General features: G+C 46.8%; 1 protein-coding gene across 1 annotated transcript in view; it reads right to left on the reverse strand.

Moving 5' to 3' along the window:
* Positions 1–3,278: 3,278 nt before the first annotated feature.
* Positions 3,279–19,258, reverse strand: part of KAT6A (lysine acetyltransferase 6A) — a 70,663-nt gene continuing 54,683 nt past the window's right edge. The window contains exons 12-16 of the mRNA XM_083368323.1: positions 15,879–16,110; positions 15,170–15,374; positions 13,758–14,474; positions 12,302–12,641; positions 3,279–8,592 (exon numbers count right to left, since the gene is read on the reverse strand). Coding sequence (XP_083224449.1) covers positions 5,927–8,592; positions 12,302–12,641; positions 13,758–14,474; positions 15,170–15,374; positions 15,879–16,110 — 4,160 coding nt within the window. The 3' untranslated portion in view covers positions 3,279–5,926. The remainder of the gene's footprint in view (positions 8,593–12,301; positions 12,642–13,757; positions 14,475–15,169; positions 15,375–15,878; positions 16,111–19,258) is intronic.

Consider the following 19,258-nt stretch of genomic DNA (forward strand, 5'->3'; position numbering starts at 1 on the left):
TGCCTCAAAGCTGCTTTTTCAAAAGGCAACTGGACCGCTTACTCCTTGAGGAGGAAGAAAACATTTTGCTTCTCACCCAAGAAGCTTCATCGGGGTTCTGGTGGGGACAGTGGTGGAATTAGTTGGCCTCCATGATTCCCCCAGCCTGTCAGAACTAATCCCTCCATCACCGCCACCATCCTGCCAGAACTGATGAAGCTTCTTGAGTCAGAAGCCAAACTTCTTCCTCAAGGAAAACAGAAATACGGACAACTTACGAGCATAATTGAGCCCAAAATTTATGAACCGGTTGCCAAGCAAGAAGGGCGGGATATAAATGGAATTTTTTTAAAAAAATCTCTGTCATGTGACCATGAGGATGCTGCAATGGTTGTTAAGTGTGAAAAATGGTCATAAGTCACTTTTTTTTAGTGATGTTTAACTTCGGTTACTAAACGAACTGTTGTTAAGTCAAGGACTACCTGTCAACTGTTCAGATGCCTCTTGAAAAAGCACCCAATGGAAACAATTCATTATTCATTGATGGGGGGGAAAAATCAAGGAGTGACAGCTTATTGGCAAGGCCAAGTCACAGAATATAATGGTGGCCAGCCCTCTGTTCTGTGTAGAAATCTACTACTACCCAGATGAGCTTCCATATTGTTGTGAGCTACTCATGGAAAGTTGGGTGGCATACAAGTTAAATAACAACTTGACCATCTCTTGAGGCATTTGCTGTATTCCATTCCTAAACAAGCTTTTACCACTAGGATTTCTTTTCCCGACATCCCAGCAAAATCTTCTTTGCAACTGTTCCTTGTCATGTCTCTTGGGACAACCCTTAATAATTGTGCCCCATCTCCGGCTTGAAAGGCCTGCAGATATTTGAAAATGGCTGTCATACCTCTTCCCTGCTCCAAGCTTGACACAGTTCTTCTTTTGATCATTTCTCCTTTGGACATGCTTGGACATGACTTTGTCTTTGCTAAAATGCAGTACCCAGAACAAAACATTTTAGGAATCATCTAAGTTATCCCTCTAGTTATTGTTCATAGGTGTAGCTTTTTTGGGGGGGGGTATTTAAGAATATTTTGATGCAATCATGTATCCACTTTGCTAAATGAATGTAAGAAATTTATCCTTCCTCTCAATTTGTAAGCATTTCCTCCGCAAAAATATTTAAATCAGAGAAAAGCTGCAGTTTAACCAGAGGGGCCCTTAAAGAAGCAAATATCATCTAATTCTGCTGAATAAATAAAAGAGGCAGATTTTAAAAAAGATCCTCCTTTTTTAAAGGAGCTAAATCAAGAGAAGGCACAAATCTGGACTCAGTCTGAACACCAGGTTGAAGCGAGCAACCTATGATTCAGTCCAAGTGAAAGTCTGCTGTTTTCCAAAACACCAAATTGTCCAAAACTAATTTTGTGGTTAGCGCTTACTCTTTAATGAGCAATAGGTTTAATTTTACAAATTATCATAGCAAACCCATTGAAGGTAAATATGATTTGTTGCTCAACAGTATGTGAATTCAACTGTCGGCACTTAGCCTCTAACTGTCTAAGTGACTTAGTGCATTGTCACTGCCACTTAATACCCTTTCATTCGCCATTTCTTACACAATTTAGAGGGCCAACTTTTAGGATATGACTATGACTCCAGTAAATCACTTGGTTCACACCAGAAAACTGCAATCACAGTTGCTGCACATCTAGAGCCTCAGAAGGTTGCAGATGTAAGCCTACATTGAAAAGATCTCCTGTAATGAACCAGCCTTCCCAATTGGCACCGAGCAGGTGAGTCTGCAGCCCCCAAATCCGAGCCAATGTGGTTGCTCTAATTCAAGACTAAAAATCCTTTTTTGTTATTTAGCTTGTTCAGTTCTTCCTTCAAACAAGATGCCTGTGTGGTCCACCTTCAGAGCCATCTCCTGAAATTAGGTGGCATTTATTAAGTCTGGTTTCAACTAGCCACTGGTATAACAGTTTGAAGGGACCTTGGCGGTCTTCTAGTCCAACCCCCTGCTCAAGCAGGAAACCCTATACCAGTACAGACAAATGGTTGCCCAATCTCTTCGTAAAAACTTCCAGTGTTGGAGCATCCACAACTTCTGAAGGCAAGTCGTCCCACTGATTAATTGTCCTCACTGTTAGGAAATTTCTACTTAATTCCAGGTTGCTTCTCTCCTTGATTAGTTTCCATCATTTCTTGTCCTCCCTTCAGGTGTTTTGGAGAACAGCTTGACCCCCTCTATCTGGTCTTTTGATCTCAAGAGAATTTTTCAACCCATAATAGTTTTTACTATTTAACATTTCCTTTATCTTTATGCTACTAAAACTCTCTTTTGTTGGTAACCTTCAATTAGCCTAAATGGCACATTGTAATGCCAAAAAATATTGAAGGCACCTCCAATCCCCTAACTTCAAGAATGTGTGCAAAATACGGGATCTATTACTTTTATTTCATTATGCACACCAGTCGCATTTGCAAAGTTGTGGCTGCTGCATTGTCGTGTGACTGTGATTTCCAATGCTCCCCAATTTCCCACAAGCAAAGTCAGTGGGGAAGACGGCAGGAAGTCACCACTTCACTTTTTTGACCACCTGTGGTGAAAAAGCCTTCTGTGTTTAGGTAAGGAAATATCTCTGTAGTGAGTCACATGTTGTCTAGTTTGTAATAAAGGAAGTCTAAAACCTTTACAGTTTTACTTACGAACATACCAGATGTGTGCGTCTAAATGTTTATCCCAAATGTTTGGTGTCGTCAGCTGTGATAGCTTACAAGAGAGCAAGCCGTAGGACAGAAGTTGCAAATAACCAGCAGCATTTCATAGTTCAATCCTCTCCAGAGGCTTCAAGCTGCCATTGGATCTCAATGTTTGAAGCTTGCGTTTTTCTCTAACTGAGGTTCAGGAAATCAGGAAATGACAGGCACTTTGAACTGGAAAAAATACATTTTCCGAAAATGAAAACACCTCTGCTAAAGGCAAGCCATCTTCACCCAGTGACAATGCTCCTGACTCAAGATGGCAGCACTCATCAGTCTGTGTATTAGAAAGGTGCTTTTAAGCTTTAGCAGATTTCAAACTAAGTCAGGTGAGCTTCACTTTCCTGCAGATTAGGGAAACTAAGACAAAAGGGAGGGACAGAATAATTCAGATTGATTTTTTTCCCCCTGGTGAATAAATGGCAAACCTTAATAGAAAAACAAGAGACCTATTTTATGTGTAAGAGGCAACTCCGAAGCCCTTATTAAGACCGAACGCACCAAAGGAAGAAAGATTCCATGTGCAAAACCAGACCTCCAAAATGGCTCAACATAATTTATTTTTTTTTATGTTAAAATGTACAGAGTTCTTTTGAAAGTACTTGCTAGAAAGGGGGGAGGGAAAAAGTGATATTACATAGAAGGAGAGGAAGAGAGGCAGGCCGTCCGGCCCAGGAGATCATGACATGGAGAATTACAAAGGGTTATCATCCAGGCACCCCTTCCCCTTTTGAAGCTTACAAGTCACCAAGAACAAAGTACAAAGAAGTTACAAAACAGGAAAAGCAAATATAAACAGACAGGAATAGACGCGGCTTCATTTTGTACATGCGGCTTTAGAGGCATCTGGAGCTCTAGTCACACATTCTAGAGATCTCTTTAAAGAGAATTTTCATCTTTCTTAAAATAGTCTTTAATATTCTACAACAAAGATAAAAATTTTTAAAGATGGAATGAAATGAAAAAAGCTCTTTTTTTTAAAAGGCATCAAAGTCACTAACAGTGAGTTTTTCTTTTTTTTAAAATTTCTTTTAGAAGATTACCCAAGTTTATTTTGCTAAAAATACATTATTATTTTCTTTCTTTTTTTTCTTTTTTTTTTCTTAAACAGAAGTGGGGGGGGGGAAAAAATGACAGGTACCAATATTACTGTGTTGGATACTTTCTTCTTTCTTAATAATAATATAGAAAAGGAACACCGGTTCATCTACAATAGCTCTACAGTCACAAAGGTTTGTGGAAAAAAGGGAGCTGCCCAATTGATTTAAAAAAAAAATATATAGAAAAATCCAAAACTGGGAGAAAAAAGGTAACAGCAGACGGAAATATATATATATATATATATATAATATAATATATATATATTACGGCCCTCGTGCCAACAGCTTTGCTTTCGACACCCCAACCAACCAGCCCCTACCCATCTGCAGGCGGGAAGCTGAGGCCAGCCAGCCGGCGCAGATGATCTGGGCAGAAGGGGACAGGCTGGGTCACCTTTCAACACAGATGAAGTGAGCCTGGATCGGTGGATATTTACAGGGTCCTACACAGCCTTGTACACATGCTCAAGAACTCGGAGAAAACGAGGGCTGGAAGCCCAAGGGATTCTGCCTTTCTATCCTCGCGAGGAAGTCCACTGAGTGCAGCTGAAGCTCTGGCCCCCTCCATACTGCCTTTCAGGTTGCTTTGAAAAACAAAAACAAAAAAAATCTTTACACATCTAAGTCAATCTAAGTGCGTCTGTAGCTCTACAGGACTATACAGAGAAAACTTTACATCAGAAGGATAAGCTACATTTTCTCCTCCTTGTAATCGGCGGATGGTGTGCCCACAGGCCTTGTGTCTTTCGCAGCTCGACAGGATGGACTGCAATGTGGGGATCCTCCTGTCCCCCTCCCCGAAAGGCTCTCACACAAAAGGCAGTGTGGAAAAACTCCACCTAGTGAACCTCCAAAGATGAAGGGAGGCAAAGGGGATAAAAAAAGGGGGGGCTGTTACCAGGAGGAGGAAGTCCTATGTGAATACTTGCTCCCCACACGCTCGCGCCAGGCCAGCAAAGAATTTAAAATACGTATGTGAAGCGACTGCGACAGCCGTTTAAATGTACGTCCCAACTTCCAGGGGTGGGACAGCCTTGCACAAGTGCCTCTAGGAACTGGATCCTCCAGCAGATTCACAATGCAAAGTCCAGCCATTGGGTTTGGGGGTTCACCTCCAGGACTCTTGTTTCTCCCACCCACCCCTATTTTTGGCTGGACTCGGCTGGACTCGACTACATAGTTCCTACTTGGATATATGCAATGGGTGCACTTTAAGTTACATTTAAACCGTATTTCAGTTCACCCGAGGAGGGAGAGGGGGAGGGAGAAAGGGAGAGGGAGAGAAAGAAGAGAAAAGAGGAGAGGAGACAGAAGAGAAGGGGAGAGAAAACAAAACATCAACTATTCAGAGTTCCTATATTTGGGGGAAATGGCAAAGGAGGCTCCGAACGTTCGCTCTGGGCTCCGGGCACCACTCCCAGTGCCTGCCACAGAGCCAGAGGGCACAGGAGTTGGGAAGGATCTGACCTTTCAGGATTGGGCCATTTGAAGAGCTGTGCACAAGGGTCAAGGGGAGAAAAAGACTCCAGCACCTCAGAACAAGAGACCACGGGACTCTGCCCAGGTGCTTCTGGCAAAGTAAGGCTCTTAGTTCAAGGACGGGAATATTGTGTGCACGTTTTCAATCCCCTTTCTCCCCAAATGACAAAAGAGAAAGAGAAAGAGAGAAAGAGAGAGAGAGAGAGAGAGAGAGAGAGAGAGAGAGAGAGAGAGAGAGAGAGAGAGAAAGAGAGAGAGAGAGAGAGAGAGAGAAAAGAATCCCAAAGCCCAGTTCCCAAAATGGATTTGAACGGTGAAGCGTTTCCAGATTGCAGAAAGGGGAAGAAGAAGAAGAAGAAAAAAAGGGGGGGGGGAGAAACCCAAGATCCCCAAACCAGAGAACCAACCCCCCCCTCCCAGCGAAGAAAAGGAAAGAAAAAGAAAAAAGACCAGGCCCCCTAAAAAAAAATAAAATGAAAATAAACCGAAAGGGAAGAAACCCCCATCTAAGATCTACAGCAATATTCCACTGGAAAAGGGTCCGCTGTCTCTGCTCTGTCAGTACGAAAGTTCCCCCGACTGAGCGGGAAGGGGCATCGTCTCGCTCATCTCCTCATGTAGGGCCCGTTGAGAGACTGCTTGGGGACCCCGGCAGCGTTCATGTAGCTGTGATGCGAAGGGCCCGTGTACATCATGTTCCCGTGGGGGTTGGGCTGCATAGGCTGCTGGGGGTAGGCCTGGCTCCCCATCATCCCCATCTGCATCTGCATAGGATACTGGGCCGTCTGGTTCATGTAGGCGGGGTTGCTATGGTAACTGCTGTTCATCATGGGCTGGGGCATCCGGTAGCTGTTCATGGCGTTCAGGGTGTTCATATTCATGGAGTTGACGTTGTAAGGGGCCGTGGGCATCAGGTTCACCCCCATATTCATGCCCCGCTGAACGGCCAACGCCCGGGGGCTGGCCTGCATGGCCACGGCGGGAGGGCTGCGGCCGTAGAGCTGCTGCTGGTGGGCAGCCGCCGAGGGCAACGGGGCCGACTTCGACCGGATGGAAATGTGCCCCTTGACCGGCATCTGGCCTTGTAACCGCTGGGTGTGGGGGATGCCGATGTTGGTGGTGGACATGTTGCACTGGAGCAGGGGGGAAGTAAGGTTCATGGTGGTGGAGGCCAAATTGGGCGGGGGAGTCATGGTGGCTTGTGCTTGGGCCGCCCCGGCCAGAGGGTGTGACGGGGCCAACTGCGCCAGGCCCGTGTTTGACAAAGACACACTGGTTGCATAGGAAGTCACAGCAGAAGAATGGCTGTAAGGCATGGCGTGGGGGTCCATAATCGTGTTGGTCAACTGCTGCAACTTGGCTAAGCTGAAGGTGGCCGAGGGCTGGGAGTAACCGCCAGCCCCGAAATCGCCAGGAAGCCTCTCGTAGATGCTGATGTTGCCGGTGCTGCCGGATTCTGGGATCTCCATGATCATCGGCGCCGGAGTGAAACTGTTGTTCATGCTACACTGCGACAAAGATGGCTGCTGCTGCTGCTGCTGCTGCTGCTGCTGGGGCGGAGGCTGCGGCTGCTGCTGCTGCGGGGCTGGGGGCGGTGGCTGGGGCTGCTGGGCCTGGGCCTGCGGAGGCTGCGCCGTGGGCTGCTGGTTACTCGGGGGTCTCTCAACCACGCAACTCTGGGGAGACTTGATATTGCAGTTGGCGGTTGGCTGGACGCTGCCTTGCGGCATAAGGCTGCAGCTGCCACCCATGCTGGCCATTTGCTGGGTGACCACGCAGCTGTTCTGGGTGAGGCTGCTGGAGGAGGAGAGGCCTCCGTAGGAGCAGCTGCTCTGCGCGGAGCTGTTGCCGCAGATGCTGCCCCCCAGGGTGGAGTCGTAGCTGCTGGGATTCTCGTAGTTCTCGGTGGTGCTCTCGATGCTGCCGAGATCGCTGAAGCCGCTGTCCACCACCTGCTGGGAGTGGTCCGACACCGAAGGCACATCCATCATGGGGCTGGTCTCCATGTTCTGCATAGAAGGTGCGGACAGAGAGCCTTGCTCGGGGCTGATCTGGGTGTAGCTGCTCTCCAGCGTGCCAGGCACGCTGGGGCTGTTGACGGAGCGCACGGACTGGCTGGGGTGAGACTGGACAGAGGAGATGGGGCTGTTGTGTTCCGAGGCCTGGCAGTCTTCCACCATGGGCATCGGCGGGTCCTCTTCGGCCTGGGTGTAGCTCTGCAGATTCTGGCAAGCCGCCAGGGTCTCCTCACAGTCCTGGTAAGCCACGTCGTGCTCGTGGTTTTCTTCCTCTTGGGTCAAGGACTGCACAGCCTGGACAGTTTCGAGATCGAGTTCGCTGTGAGGGACCGGCTCCTCTTCCTTCAGCTCAATCAGCCCTTCCTTGGGATGCTGCTGCTGCTGCTGCTGCTGCTCCTCCTCTTGGTCATCTTCGGATCCAGGAACCAGCTCTGAGCCTACCGATGTCTCGTGGGACCCTTGATCCTCCTCGGAATCCGCCTCTCCTTCACTCTTGTTCTTGGCGTCGTCTTCTCTACCGTCCTGTGTGCTTGTTTCTAAAAAAGGCTCCTGGACTTCTTCGGGCTCTTCCTTCAGCGCTTCCTTCTCAGCCTGTTCTTCCAGCTCGTTCTTCTGGACGGACCCTACGTGGCCATCATCTTCTTCGTCATCGGCATCGTGATCTTCGTTCTGGTTAGCGACCGCCGCAACTTCCTCTTCTTCCTCTTCCTGGTCATGCTCGGGTTCTTCAACCTCCTGCTGCTCTTCTTCAGACGGCGGCCTCTGGTCTTCTAGGACTTGAGGCTTCTCCGCTTCTTCCTCCAGTTCGGGGTCTTTCGATTCCATTTCTGGACTGTTGCTGCTGTCCACGGGAGACGTCGCCCTCACTTCTCGAGCAGGCGCGTCTTCCTCTTCTCCTAAATCACCTACTTCCGGAGGCCCATCTTCATCTTTCCTTTCCTCAGCGCAAGGCAGTTGTTCTTCCTTCTCCTCAACCAGCTCTTCCTCGTCCTGCATTTTTGTTTTACGCCCTGATTTGCAACTGGCTTCCATGAGATCTGTGGTCTCCTCTGAAGCAGGGCCTCGAACTCTTCCCCTCCTCAGTTGAAAGCCTGGCTTGCGCCCGGGCCGTTTCTTCCAGTGGATGGGCTTGCGGCTCTTGCCCTTGGGCCAGCCTTTCTTCTTCTTCATGGGGGTAGAAGTGCCAGGCTGGAGCGGAGAATCTAGCGATTCACATTTTCTCAGCAAAGAAACGGGTTTCAAAGTAGGAGAATCTGAAGAGAAGGCAAAAAAGAAGGGGTCAACTTTGGAACAGCAATCCACAATTATTTTTCTGCTAGCCTTGCCAAAATCTAGAGTTGATCAATAATGTTTGTTTATACCGGTGATTTGTAATTATTCAATAAAGTAATTTGCTCAAAATCTTGAGATCTATGAAATGTTATCGTTCACTGTTAACAAGAACAATAATATTCATTATTGTCTTTTTCATTTTCCCAAAGACATATTTGAAATAGTTGAAATTTGCGGGAGAACTATACCCCTTACTCTCAATGTTGCAGAAGATTGCCCCACACTATTGGCTGAATAAAGTGCGACCATATTAAATAAACTTTTCAATCCTATATACTCTCAGAGAATCACATAAAAACTTTAGCCTACTACACTCTGAGCCAGTGTGATTGGGAAGATTGTCCAATTTTTTTCAAGGTCTGAAACTTCTCAACTCCTAGACTCAACACACATGATACTGAAGCATTTCTGGAAAATAATAAAACAACAACAATAATCATAATCATAATAAAGAGTGACCAACCATAATAACAACAATTAACTTATTAACGACTGTCCATAAAAAGACAAAAAAGTTTGGATACTGGATGAGGCAGCATCCTAGGGAAGAGAAAGAATTGCAAATGAATTGTGCCAAGAGAAAGCAAAGGTAGTACCAATTGGTGCCTTGGGTGCAATCCCAAAGCAGTTGGAGAACCACTGGAACACCATTGGCATTGACAAATTCACCATCAGTCAGTTGCAAAAGGCAGCTTTACTTGGAACAGCTTACATGCTGCAACTATGTCCCTAGCTCCGTAAAACATCCACCTCTGCGTATCCCAGGTGCTTAGGAAGAACTCGATAGGTGGATAAAAATGGCAAATCTAGTGTGAACATCTGACTGACTGTGCAAGGAACCATAATGAGTTAAACTTGTATTCTACCCACTCTCAACAACTCTGGGTTACTCACCACCATCAAACAAGAAAAAACAATACAATAAAAATCAATAAAACATAAAAACCTAAAGATAAAAGATGGGGAGACCAATGGAATGAGGGATATCACCCTCCCTCACCAAAGACCTGGGTGAAAAGGGGTCTCTGAAACAGTTACACCAAGACACAAGAACACATACACTGTCGGTGCAATGAACCAACACATTCTCAGACACAGTATTAGATCAAAATTTATGGCATGCTGCCACTGACATAGGACATTACCAGTGCACCAAGAGGATCATCTAAAGCAGGACTGGCACCAGTCTGCGGCCCGCTAGAAACCGGGCCATGCAAGTGAACAAAGTCCTACCTGCGCATGGGCGGGATCCAGCAGCGTGCAAAACCACGCCCCTCCTCCATTTGTAGAAAAAAGCAGCCTCTATGGAACTGGTCCCTAGAGCCCAAATGGTTGGGGGCCGCTGATCTAAAGTAGGGTTTAGTAACGGTAAGACACATGGACTTCAACTCTCAGATTCCTCCAGCTAACCTCTTAAAGTCTTAAAAGTTGTCAAGGTTAGGTTCTAAAGAGTCTGTGATTCAGGCCCTGCTGAAAGTAAGGGGGGGGGAGAGCCATTTCATTGGGGAATCACACAAGAAGGTAGACCTAGAAATCCACCAAGAATCAAATTACAAGGTGGGAGTCTCATGCACCAAGGCTCCATCTGTTCAAAAAAACCATCTTGATCGCACGTGCTTCAGTCTCCTTTCAATCTACAAGTAAATCACTGAGACAGACCTGTCAATGGAAAACAATTTTTTAGAGTGTGTGTGTGTGTGTGTGTGTGTGTGTGTGTATAATTATATCTAATTTGGCACATGTATTTTGCATGCAGGAGACTAGCCATTTAAAAAGAAACACCAAAGAACTCGGTTTGAGAGGCATTTCCCAGAAAGCGCTCGAGGTGAGCGGCTACTATTTTAAAGAGGTCAGTTAAAAGATTTGGGTGAAATTTGTGGAAGGGCTAACACCCATTTATATAACGCCAACTTCCCCACGCTGCTTCTCCTGGCGAGGGAGTTCAGCCTGGTACATCTGAACAAACGTAGTTTGAAAGCAATATTCTGCTGGGCTGAAAAAATACGTCGTGCCGCTTTCCAATTTTAGTTTAGTCATGGACGAGAGGAGGGTTGCAGAGAGAGGAGGGAGAACGGAGGGACACAGAGATGGATGCAAAACAGGCTTAGGCCACTTTCTATCCAATGTCAGAATCTCAAGGTTCGTCCTGGTGAGTGCCGCTCTCTAGGTACCCGGCTTTTGCAGCATTTTAATTCTAGACGAGGTTTTCCATGAAAACCCCGGGCAATCTAAAGGCGAGACGTGAGAGGCAGCTGCATGCATAGCCTGTTCCCGCCAGTCCTGGGCCCCCTTAAGCAGCAGCTCTGGGCTGAACAACGAGGAAAGATGGATGGCAAGAATGACTCTGGTAACCTTGATCAGATGGAAGCAAGGTCAGAAGAACCCCTGCTTGGACTGCACAAGCTGCTTCCAGGGGTTTTACTTCTCCCTCAAGCAGCCATTTCAGCAAGCTTATCTCCAGCTAGCTCGGCGTGTCTCACCATTTTCCCAATCCCCCTTGAAACGGGACAGCCCTCGATGCTGAAGGCATGGGGCTCTTTGGACTACGCCTCTTGCTGCCCCACGGTCCCCCCGAGGTCTCTTCCTAACTTTTGTATCTTGTCTACTCCTCAGTCACTCCCTCCTTGCTTTCCCCCTTCTTTTAATATAGTCATGCCGGCCACATGCCGGGTCCCTCGGCTAGGAAACGGAGATGAGTACTGCCCTGTAGAGATGGGCACAGGGGAAACCGTTACCTTTTTTTTTTAACATTTGGAGCAACCCATCAATTTGTCACCCCTTTTGCCCCTTTCTAGCTTCCTGTTGACCGTATTCCCCCCCCCTCCCTCTGTGTGGCAAAACGTTTTCAAAAAGGGAGGAACTTACTCTGGCGGAACAGGGCTGGCTGGCAGCTAGATGCGCGTCATCCTTACGAGGTATAGACCAGACAGGAAACAAGACCAGATAAGCTACTTTTGTTGTATCGGGAGAGCTACATTCACACAACCTTGCAAGTCTGAAAGTGCAAATCACCAGCCGTCTCCTTTACTGCCCAAGACCCCAGGGAAGGTCTCTTCTGAGCTTCTCCCCTTACCAGCATTCCTGCTGCAGACTCAGCTGCCTTTTTATCTGACCAGTCAGGCGGTTGCATCTCTTTGCCCTGTCTCCCAAGGTCATTCCCACGCACCACCACCGTGATCTCGGATATGCCCAGATAAGCCCCATAACAACCGAATGGAGATTTATAGAAGGCCACGTTGGGACATACTTTTTTTTTAAAATTCCATTTATATCCCGCCCTTCTCCGAAGACTCAGGGCGGCTTACAAGCTTAGCAGTAGCCTTCATTCTATGTATATGCCTGCTTATTAGGGCTTTCACACACACCCCAAGCGGCATTATTACAAAGTCAGCTTAATTGCCCCCAACAATCTGGGTCCTCATTTTACCAACCTCGGAAGGATGGAAGGCTGAGTCAACCTTGAGCCTGGCGGGACTCGAACCTGCACTAATTGCAGGCAGCTGGTGTTACTTAAGGAGGCATTAGCCCACTGCTCCACCAAGGCTTTTACTTGATGAATACTAAGGGGAGGGTACACATCAACCATCCTGGATTCAGATAAGCACGGAATCAGAGTATGGGCAAACATACCAGCCGTGTCATCCGATTCCTCTCCTTCTTGATTTCCTCTCTTTAAGGAGGGCCTATGCCTGAGGGCATCCTGCGCAGAGAGACGGCGAAGATATCCTCGAGAGAACAATTCGCTTTCTTCCTCCTCTTCTTCCTCCTCCTCCTCCTCCTCTTCCTCCTCCTCCTCCTCTTCTTCCTCTTCCATTTCAAAGGTAGGCTCCAGTTGAGGCATGGGCCTCTCGGAGTCAGAGTCCTCAAATGGCTCGTCCAGGACCTCTGTTGTCTCCGAGATCGTTTCGGTAACTACGCTGCTGTTGTGGTATTTTCGCTTACGGACCCGTCTCTTCCGGGGAATTGGCTTCTGCACGAGAGAGTCGAAAAGAAAGAAAAAAACAAAACAAGGAAACAGTGAAAAAAAAACACTGCAAAGAGTCTCCACAATCTGATTAACTCATCAACATCTGTTTATGTATTTTTTATCCAGCCAATGGAAGGGATTTCCTCACAATTAAAAACAGTAATAAAAGATACAGTGATTTAAGGCTTAGCGGGTTGCGTGAGCTCAGTCAATGGGATGTGAGGAGTATATTAATGTCACAAATTCCCCCGATTTCACTAGAACCTAACGGTGAATAATTCCATTTCTAGGGTTGTCTGTCCTACAATCCACTTGCCCAGCATATGGCAGATAAATAAGGAAAGTTGGCTACTAATGCTTCATTATTAATGCTGGCATTGAAGACACCAGAGTCACAAAATACGCATGGGAATTTTTTTTTTAAAGCAGATTGTACACAGACTGTTCCAATTTTGTTCAAATATATTTAATTGGGGCTTCTGTTTTAACTGGTGGAAGACAAATATTTAGTACTATTAAATCAAAATGCTTTGATTTTAATTGGGTTGTAGTAGCTTCTGTTCGTTGTGCCCTACGGAGGTTGTCTCCGTCTTTAAAGACCTCGAGACACGGATTGCTAAGCTGCCTTTGTTGCACCTTTTCTTGGAAATTCTAGAAGCTCTTATGCGGTAGGGGCTACAGCAGGGGTCTTCCAACTTGGCCCTTTGATGACTTGTGGACTTCAACTCCCAGAATTCCTCAGCGCCTGGCTGAGGAATTCTGGGAGTTGAAGTCCGCAAGTCACCAAAGGGTCAAGTTTGAAGACCCTTGGGCTACTGAGTCCAGCTTTCTGAGAAATAATGCTTATTTTTCAACATATCGAATTGCTAATCTCTATCACTTTTAAGATGTACTTGAGAAATGACCGACAAGGTTTCCGGGGACTGCCAGCAGAAACACTATGATCACTTCCTGGTCCTTCTGCTCCACTATGCCAATTAACCGAACTTTGATGACAACCAGCAAGAACGACGGGTCCATTTGCAGCCAATGCTGTACTCTGCCCGCTGCTATCTTTTAAGGCCCCATCTCCTGACCCCTCAAAAGTGTGTTTGTGTGTGTGTGGGGGGAGAAACGCACCTTCCGCTTCAGTGCGGGCTTCGTGAGAACCGGTGGGGAACTGGAGCAGGGGCTGGCAGGCTCCTCGTCTTCGTCTTCGCTGCTCTCGCTGAAATGCCTCAGCACCGTACGGTCCCCCTCGCTGTGTCGCCGGGCTATCCTGTCGCACTGCTCCGAGAGCCGGCTCTGCAGGGGTTCGAGGGCTTTCAGCTGCCCTTTCCAGATCTCCATGCCGTCACTGCATCGCCTCTGGGCGACGGAGGGCTTCTCGCCCTTGCCAAATGGCCCTTGGGAGGAGGCTGGCTTGTCTTCCTCTTTCCCAAAGTGCCCTCGCAGAGACGGGCTCTTTTCCTCACATTTGCCACACTGTCCCTGGGAGGGCGCCGTCTTCTCCTCGCTCTCCCCAAATCTCCCTCGAGAAGCCGCCGCTGCAGCTGCCGCCGCTGCCGCCACCGCCTTTTCCTGGCACTCACCACAGCGACCGCCCCTGGCCATTGCCGACTTCTCCTCCAAGATCAGCTTCGGGTCCTTCTCGGTGCAGGATTCCCGCGGCTTTTTGTTCTTGCGGCTCCACCGGCCCCTGCGCGGCGTGTGGCTGTTGGCGGGAAGACCGCTCAGGGGAAGACTTTGCTTGCTGGCTCGCAGGGCATTGACCGGGAGGACCTCTGGCTTTTTTTCACTCTCCAGCGGAAAGCAGGAGTCTCGCTCTTTCCTCTCCCAGGAGACACACTTTATCACCTGGAGGGGAGAGGGAGGGGTGTACAAAAAGAAATTAGGTCTTTCTATGGTTGCCTAAAACAGGGGTCCTCAACCTTGGCAACTTCAAGACTTGCAGACTTCAACTCCCAGAATTCCTCAGCCAGCTTTGCACACACACACACACACACACACACACACATCCCAATGCTTCTCTTTGATAGGCTAGAGCAGTGATGGCAAACCTTTTAGAGACCGAGTGCCCAAAACCCGCAACGCCCCCTGGCCCGCCCCCGCTCTGCTCCTGCTCCCACCTCACCCATCCACAGGGCTACTCACCGCCTACACGGCCCGCCGTGAAGACCAGCACATTCACCGTGACATACATCTTTGTGGCATGCAGCCCACACCACTGGTTGTGTTAAAAAAAAAACTTCGCATATTTGGAATTGACTGAACAGTTTAGTCCCACCTAATCTGCCATTACTACCACAGCCACGCCCACCCAATGGGCCACAACCACCAATGGGCCACACCCAGCAGGCACCTGACGATATATAAGTGAGTTTTGGGTTGCAGTTTGGGCACTCGGTCTCTAAAAGGTTTGCCATCACTGGTATAGGGTCTCCTGTTTGAGCAGGGGGCTGGACTAAAAGACCTCTAAGGTCCCTTCTGTTATTTTCTAGTTCTATAATACTTCACAATTTCATACATGCGTAAACGCCTTGCATTCTGACCTCAATGTCTCTCTCCCGCGACTGCTGTGGGACGTCGATTTCTGCTTCTTCGGGATCATCATCTTCATCTTCTGAAACCACCGAGTTTGAGACGATGACCGGGGTCCAGCGCAGACATTCTGGGTCCACAACTACAGGCCGGCTGTTCAGTTTCAGCTTTGCCATGTGGTCTTGGATAAGTTTTTCCCGCCGAACAATTACAAATCTAAGGAAAAAAGAATAGGTGGCTTTGGTCATATGACATTATGTTCACATTATAAACATGGAAAGGCAGGAAGGAAAAAAAAAGGTGTTTGGGAGACCCAAATGAGGGATTCATTATTACTAAGCATTTGCTACTGATGCAGCGCAGCTGTTGCTCACCGCCCTTAAGCTCACAGCCTTCGAAATGTCACAGAGACTCTTGGCATGGAATTAATCCACAGCGATTGGGCTCATAAAATGCTTCAACCCACAACACGTAGGACTCTCCATTCCTAGATCAACTCCTCAGTCACTTCTCTAGCTCTTTAAATTCACCCTGAATTCTGAGATTCCAAAAAAAATCTCTCAAGAGTAATCTTGATAGCACAAGGGCTGGAAACATGGATTTTTTTTTAAAAAAAAAATGCATTTTACAGGGTTTTTGCATCTACAGAATCAGCCCTGAGCATAATCCTGCCATTTTCTGAGGCCACCCCATTCTGTGAGAGAAGGAAGTGATGCTCACTGATCGTTACGGAAATCAAGCATGCGCAGGTGATGCAGAGTCGAAGTGATGTCTTGAGGACAGATGCCGGTCAGTTTGCTTAACTTCTTGATGCTGATCTGCTTGTCGTTTTGGTGATAAAGGCACTCCAAGATTACACTTTTCCAGTATGCCATGTAGGAAAGACGACCCAAATCAGACAGTGGCTTCTCCGGGGATCCTGCCTGGCCTTCACGTTTTGATAGGAGATAACCTAAGAGAAAAGAGAAAGCACTCAAGATCAAGTTTGGTACACACAACCGCACTCTTCTAACGTTTACCCAGAGCTGGGAGTATCGAAGGGCCCCTGAAAGACCACTAGTGACACCTCTGTGGGGGGAAAAATATATATCACAAAACAATCCCATTGTTATGACTAAGAAGCTGTTACTCTGGTTCTTATGAACATCTATCTCAGGTAGCTTGCCTTCAGCTCCTGTACAAGAGATGGAATAAAAATCTAATACATATTAGTAAATGCTACTTTCTCCACTGTTTCATCAAGAAAGGGAGCCAGACACCAAGAGGAATTGAGATTTTTCAATTTTTCACAGAAATGTGAAAACTGTAGTGATGTGGACCCTTTTTAATCAAAATCTCAGTTTTCAAGGAAGACAAGTTAATTCTTCCAAGCCACAGAGAAGGGCTTTGGCACACGTTCTACTGAAGCCAAATGCTGGAGAATGATGATGTCCAGGCAGATTATAAACACATACTGGAAGGTCCCTTCCAACTCTGCTATTCTGTTAAAATATAAACACATTTCTGCATCTGAGCTGTGTTCGTGGCCACTAGGGGGCAGATATTTTTTGTGCTGATTAACAGCCTAACAACAAAATGCAGCCTGGCTGCCTCTATTATAGCACGTTCTATTCTGTCCACTGCCCATCCCAAGACTGCAAAAGTGGTCATGCTTAACATTTAACACACTACTACAGGATTACTTTTTGCTCTTCTTCTTAAAATTCTGTAATAAACCCTGCATGCTCTTTCTTTTTTCTCAGTGAGTCTCTTTTGTACGCACTGACCAACTGAGAGAAAGCAGTGTTCCCTTTGTAAGACAAAAAGACACCTCAGAATTTTTTGGGGACTTACTTCTGGATACTTTAGAAGTTTCCCCAAGACAAAGCAATCTGCCTCTTCTCCCAAAAGAACCATCTGCCACTCGTCACGTTAAAAGAGTTTGAACTCATTGTTTATCCCCAACTTGTACGAAGGGGACTCAAGGCACGTTTTTTCAAATTTTACATCATTCTATTGCCTTTACAAAGGGACACGGTGGCTCAGTGGGTTAGGACGCTGAGCTTGTCGATCAGAAGGTCAGCAGTTTGGTGGGTCGAATCCCGAGTGCCGCGTAACAGAGTAAGCGCCTGTTACTCGTCCCAGCTTCTGCCAACCTAGCAGTTCGAAAGCACGTAAAAATGCAAGTAGAAAAATAGGGACCACTCCGGTGGGAAGGGAACAGTGTTCCGTGCGCCTTTGGCGTCTAGTCATGCCAGCCACATGACCACGGAGACGTCCTCGGACAAGCGCTGGCTCTTCGGCTTTGAAACGGAGATGAGCACCGGCCCCTACAGTCGGAAACGACTAGCACGCATGTGCGGGGGAACCTTTACCTTTACTATTGCCTTTACTGGGGTTTTTTTAACACAACCAGTGGTGTGGGCTGCATGCCACAAAGATGTATGTCACGGTGAATGTGCTGGTCTTCAGACTGTTGTAAAAAATCTATTTGTCAAACCACTTTAGGGCAAGGATGGGCCACTATGGCAACTTTACGACCTGTGTGCTTCAACTTCCAAAATTCCTGAGCAAGTCATACTGGCTCAAGAACTGAAGTCCGTAAGTCATAAAGTTGCTACAGCTGGCCACCCACCCTGCCTTAGGATGTGCTCCTGGGGTGCAGCCTTCTGACAAGCAAAGTAAACGGGAAAGCAACACCCGTGTCACTAACTTAAGAAGTGCAGTGATTCACTTAACAACTTTGGCGAGAAATGTCATGAAAATTAGGCCAAATTCACTTCACATATGTCTCACTTAGCAACAGAAATTTTGGGCTCAATTGTGGCCGTAAGTTGAGGGCTACCTGTATATTGGTAGTGTCAAGGCCTCATACGATCAAGAAATGATCAAATCAATGAAGCAATCGGAATGATTCTTCACCCTTCATTCCTTACACGCCCTGGCTTTATAAAAATTCAATTCCAGCTGCTTCCTCCCATCCCGACATCAACATTCTGCAGTTAACACAAAGTAGCTCTCACAATCAAGAGGGTTTTCCTCCCCAGCTTTCAAGTCACACTTCACCGTGAGCAAGCTGATAATAAAGTCAATTCAGAGGCTTATTTGAAGTCCTGTGATTCATGAGTGACCACTGAGCTTTTCAAATACACCAGACAGCAACAAGGTGGTAAACAAGCAATTACTTAAAGAAGGTTAAAATAAAACCCACCACCACCTGGAACTCCAGCTAGAAACTGTTATCAGCGCATAGAGGTCGTTTCAGATAATGAGCACGGAAATGTCATGTGCAGCTCACTTTCCACGACACAGGAAACTGTCTGCACAAATGAGCACCTTCCCATTTAAAGATGGGGGGGGGGAAATGAGTTAACAGGTACTTAGTTTGAAAACGGGATTTCTCTTCCTCTCCAGAAAGCATCGTATTGCTTTATACATCCCGCCACTGCCAACAAAGGCCAGACAAGGTACTTTTGCTATCCAACGGGATTTGGAACTAACTTGCTTCCATGCACAGTTCAAGATGCTTTTTTTTTCAAAAATTAAAACAATCCGCATGTATCAGATTTTCCGGTCTTTGAGATCAGCTAAAAAAAGAGAAAAAACAGCATACTTCTTTCTTTCTCAAATAAAGCTGAGGTCACTTCTCCAGCACTGTTTGAACTTTCTGATTGGTACAGAAGTAACGTTTTTCCCCCCTACGTACAGCAGTAGTTTATGAGAAATATTTAACTTTCCTGATTCTCATAATCAATCACACTGGCACTGCCATGACTTGTTTTAACTTTCCTTCCTTTCTTCGTGATATTCGTTCTAATGAAGCGTCTATCATTATTTAAATTAATTTTCTTGATTTCTCACGTTCTTGTGGAAGTTTAAATGAAATTAAACATGACTGTGTAAAGTTATCTAGTGTGGAATGGTTGAAACCATGTGGCCAGTTACCATTTCCAACTGCTTCAATCAAGTTTCATGCCTTTATGTAGACACAATCTTCAGACCTCCCAAGAACAGATCTGGCTCAGTCTCTCCTCTAGCCATGCTCCACAGTCATGTTGTTGTTAGTTGCGAAGTCGTGTCCGACCCAGCGCGACCCTATGGACAATGTTCCTCCAGGCCTT

This window comes from Vipera ursinii (genome assembly GCF_947247035.1).
Source record: "Vipera ursinii genome assembly, chromosome: 8".
Lineage (NCBI taxonomy): Eukaryota > Metazoa > Chordata > Lepidosauria > Squamata > Viperidae > Vipera > Vipera ursinii.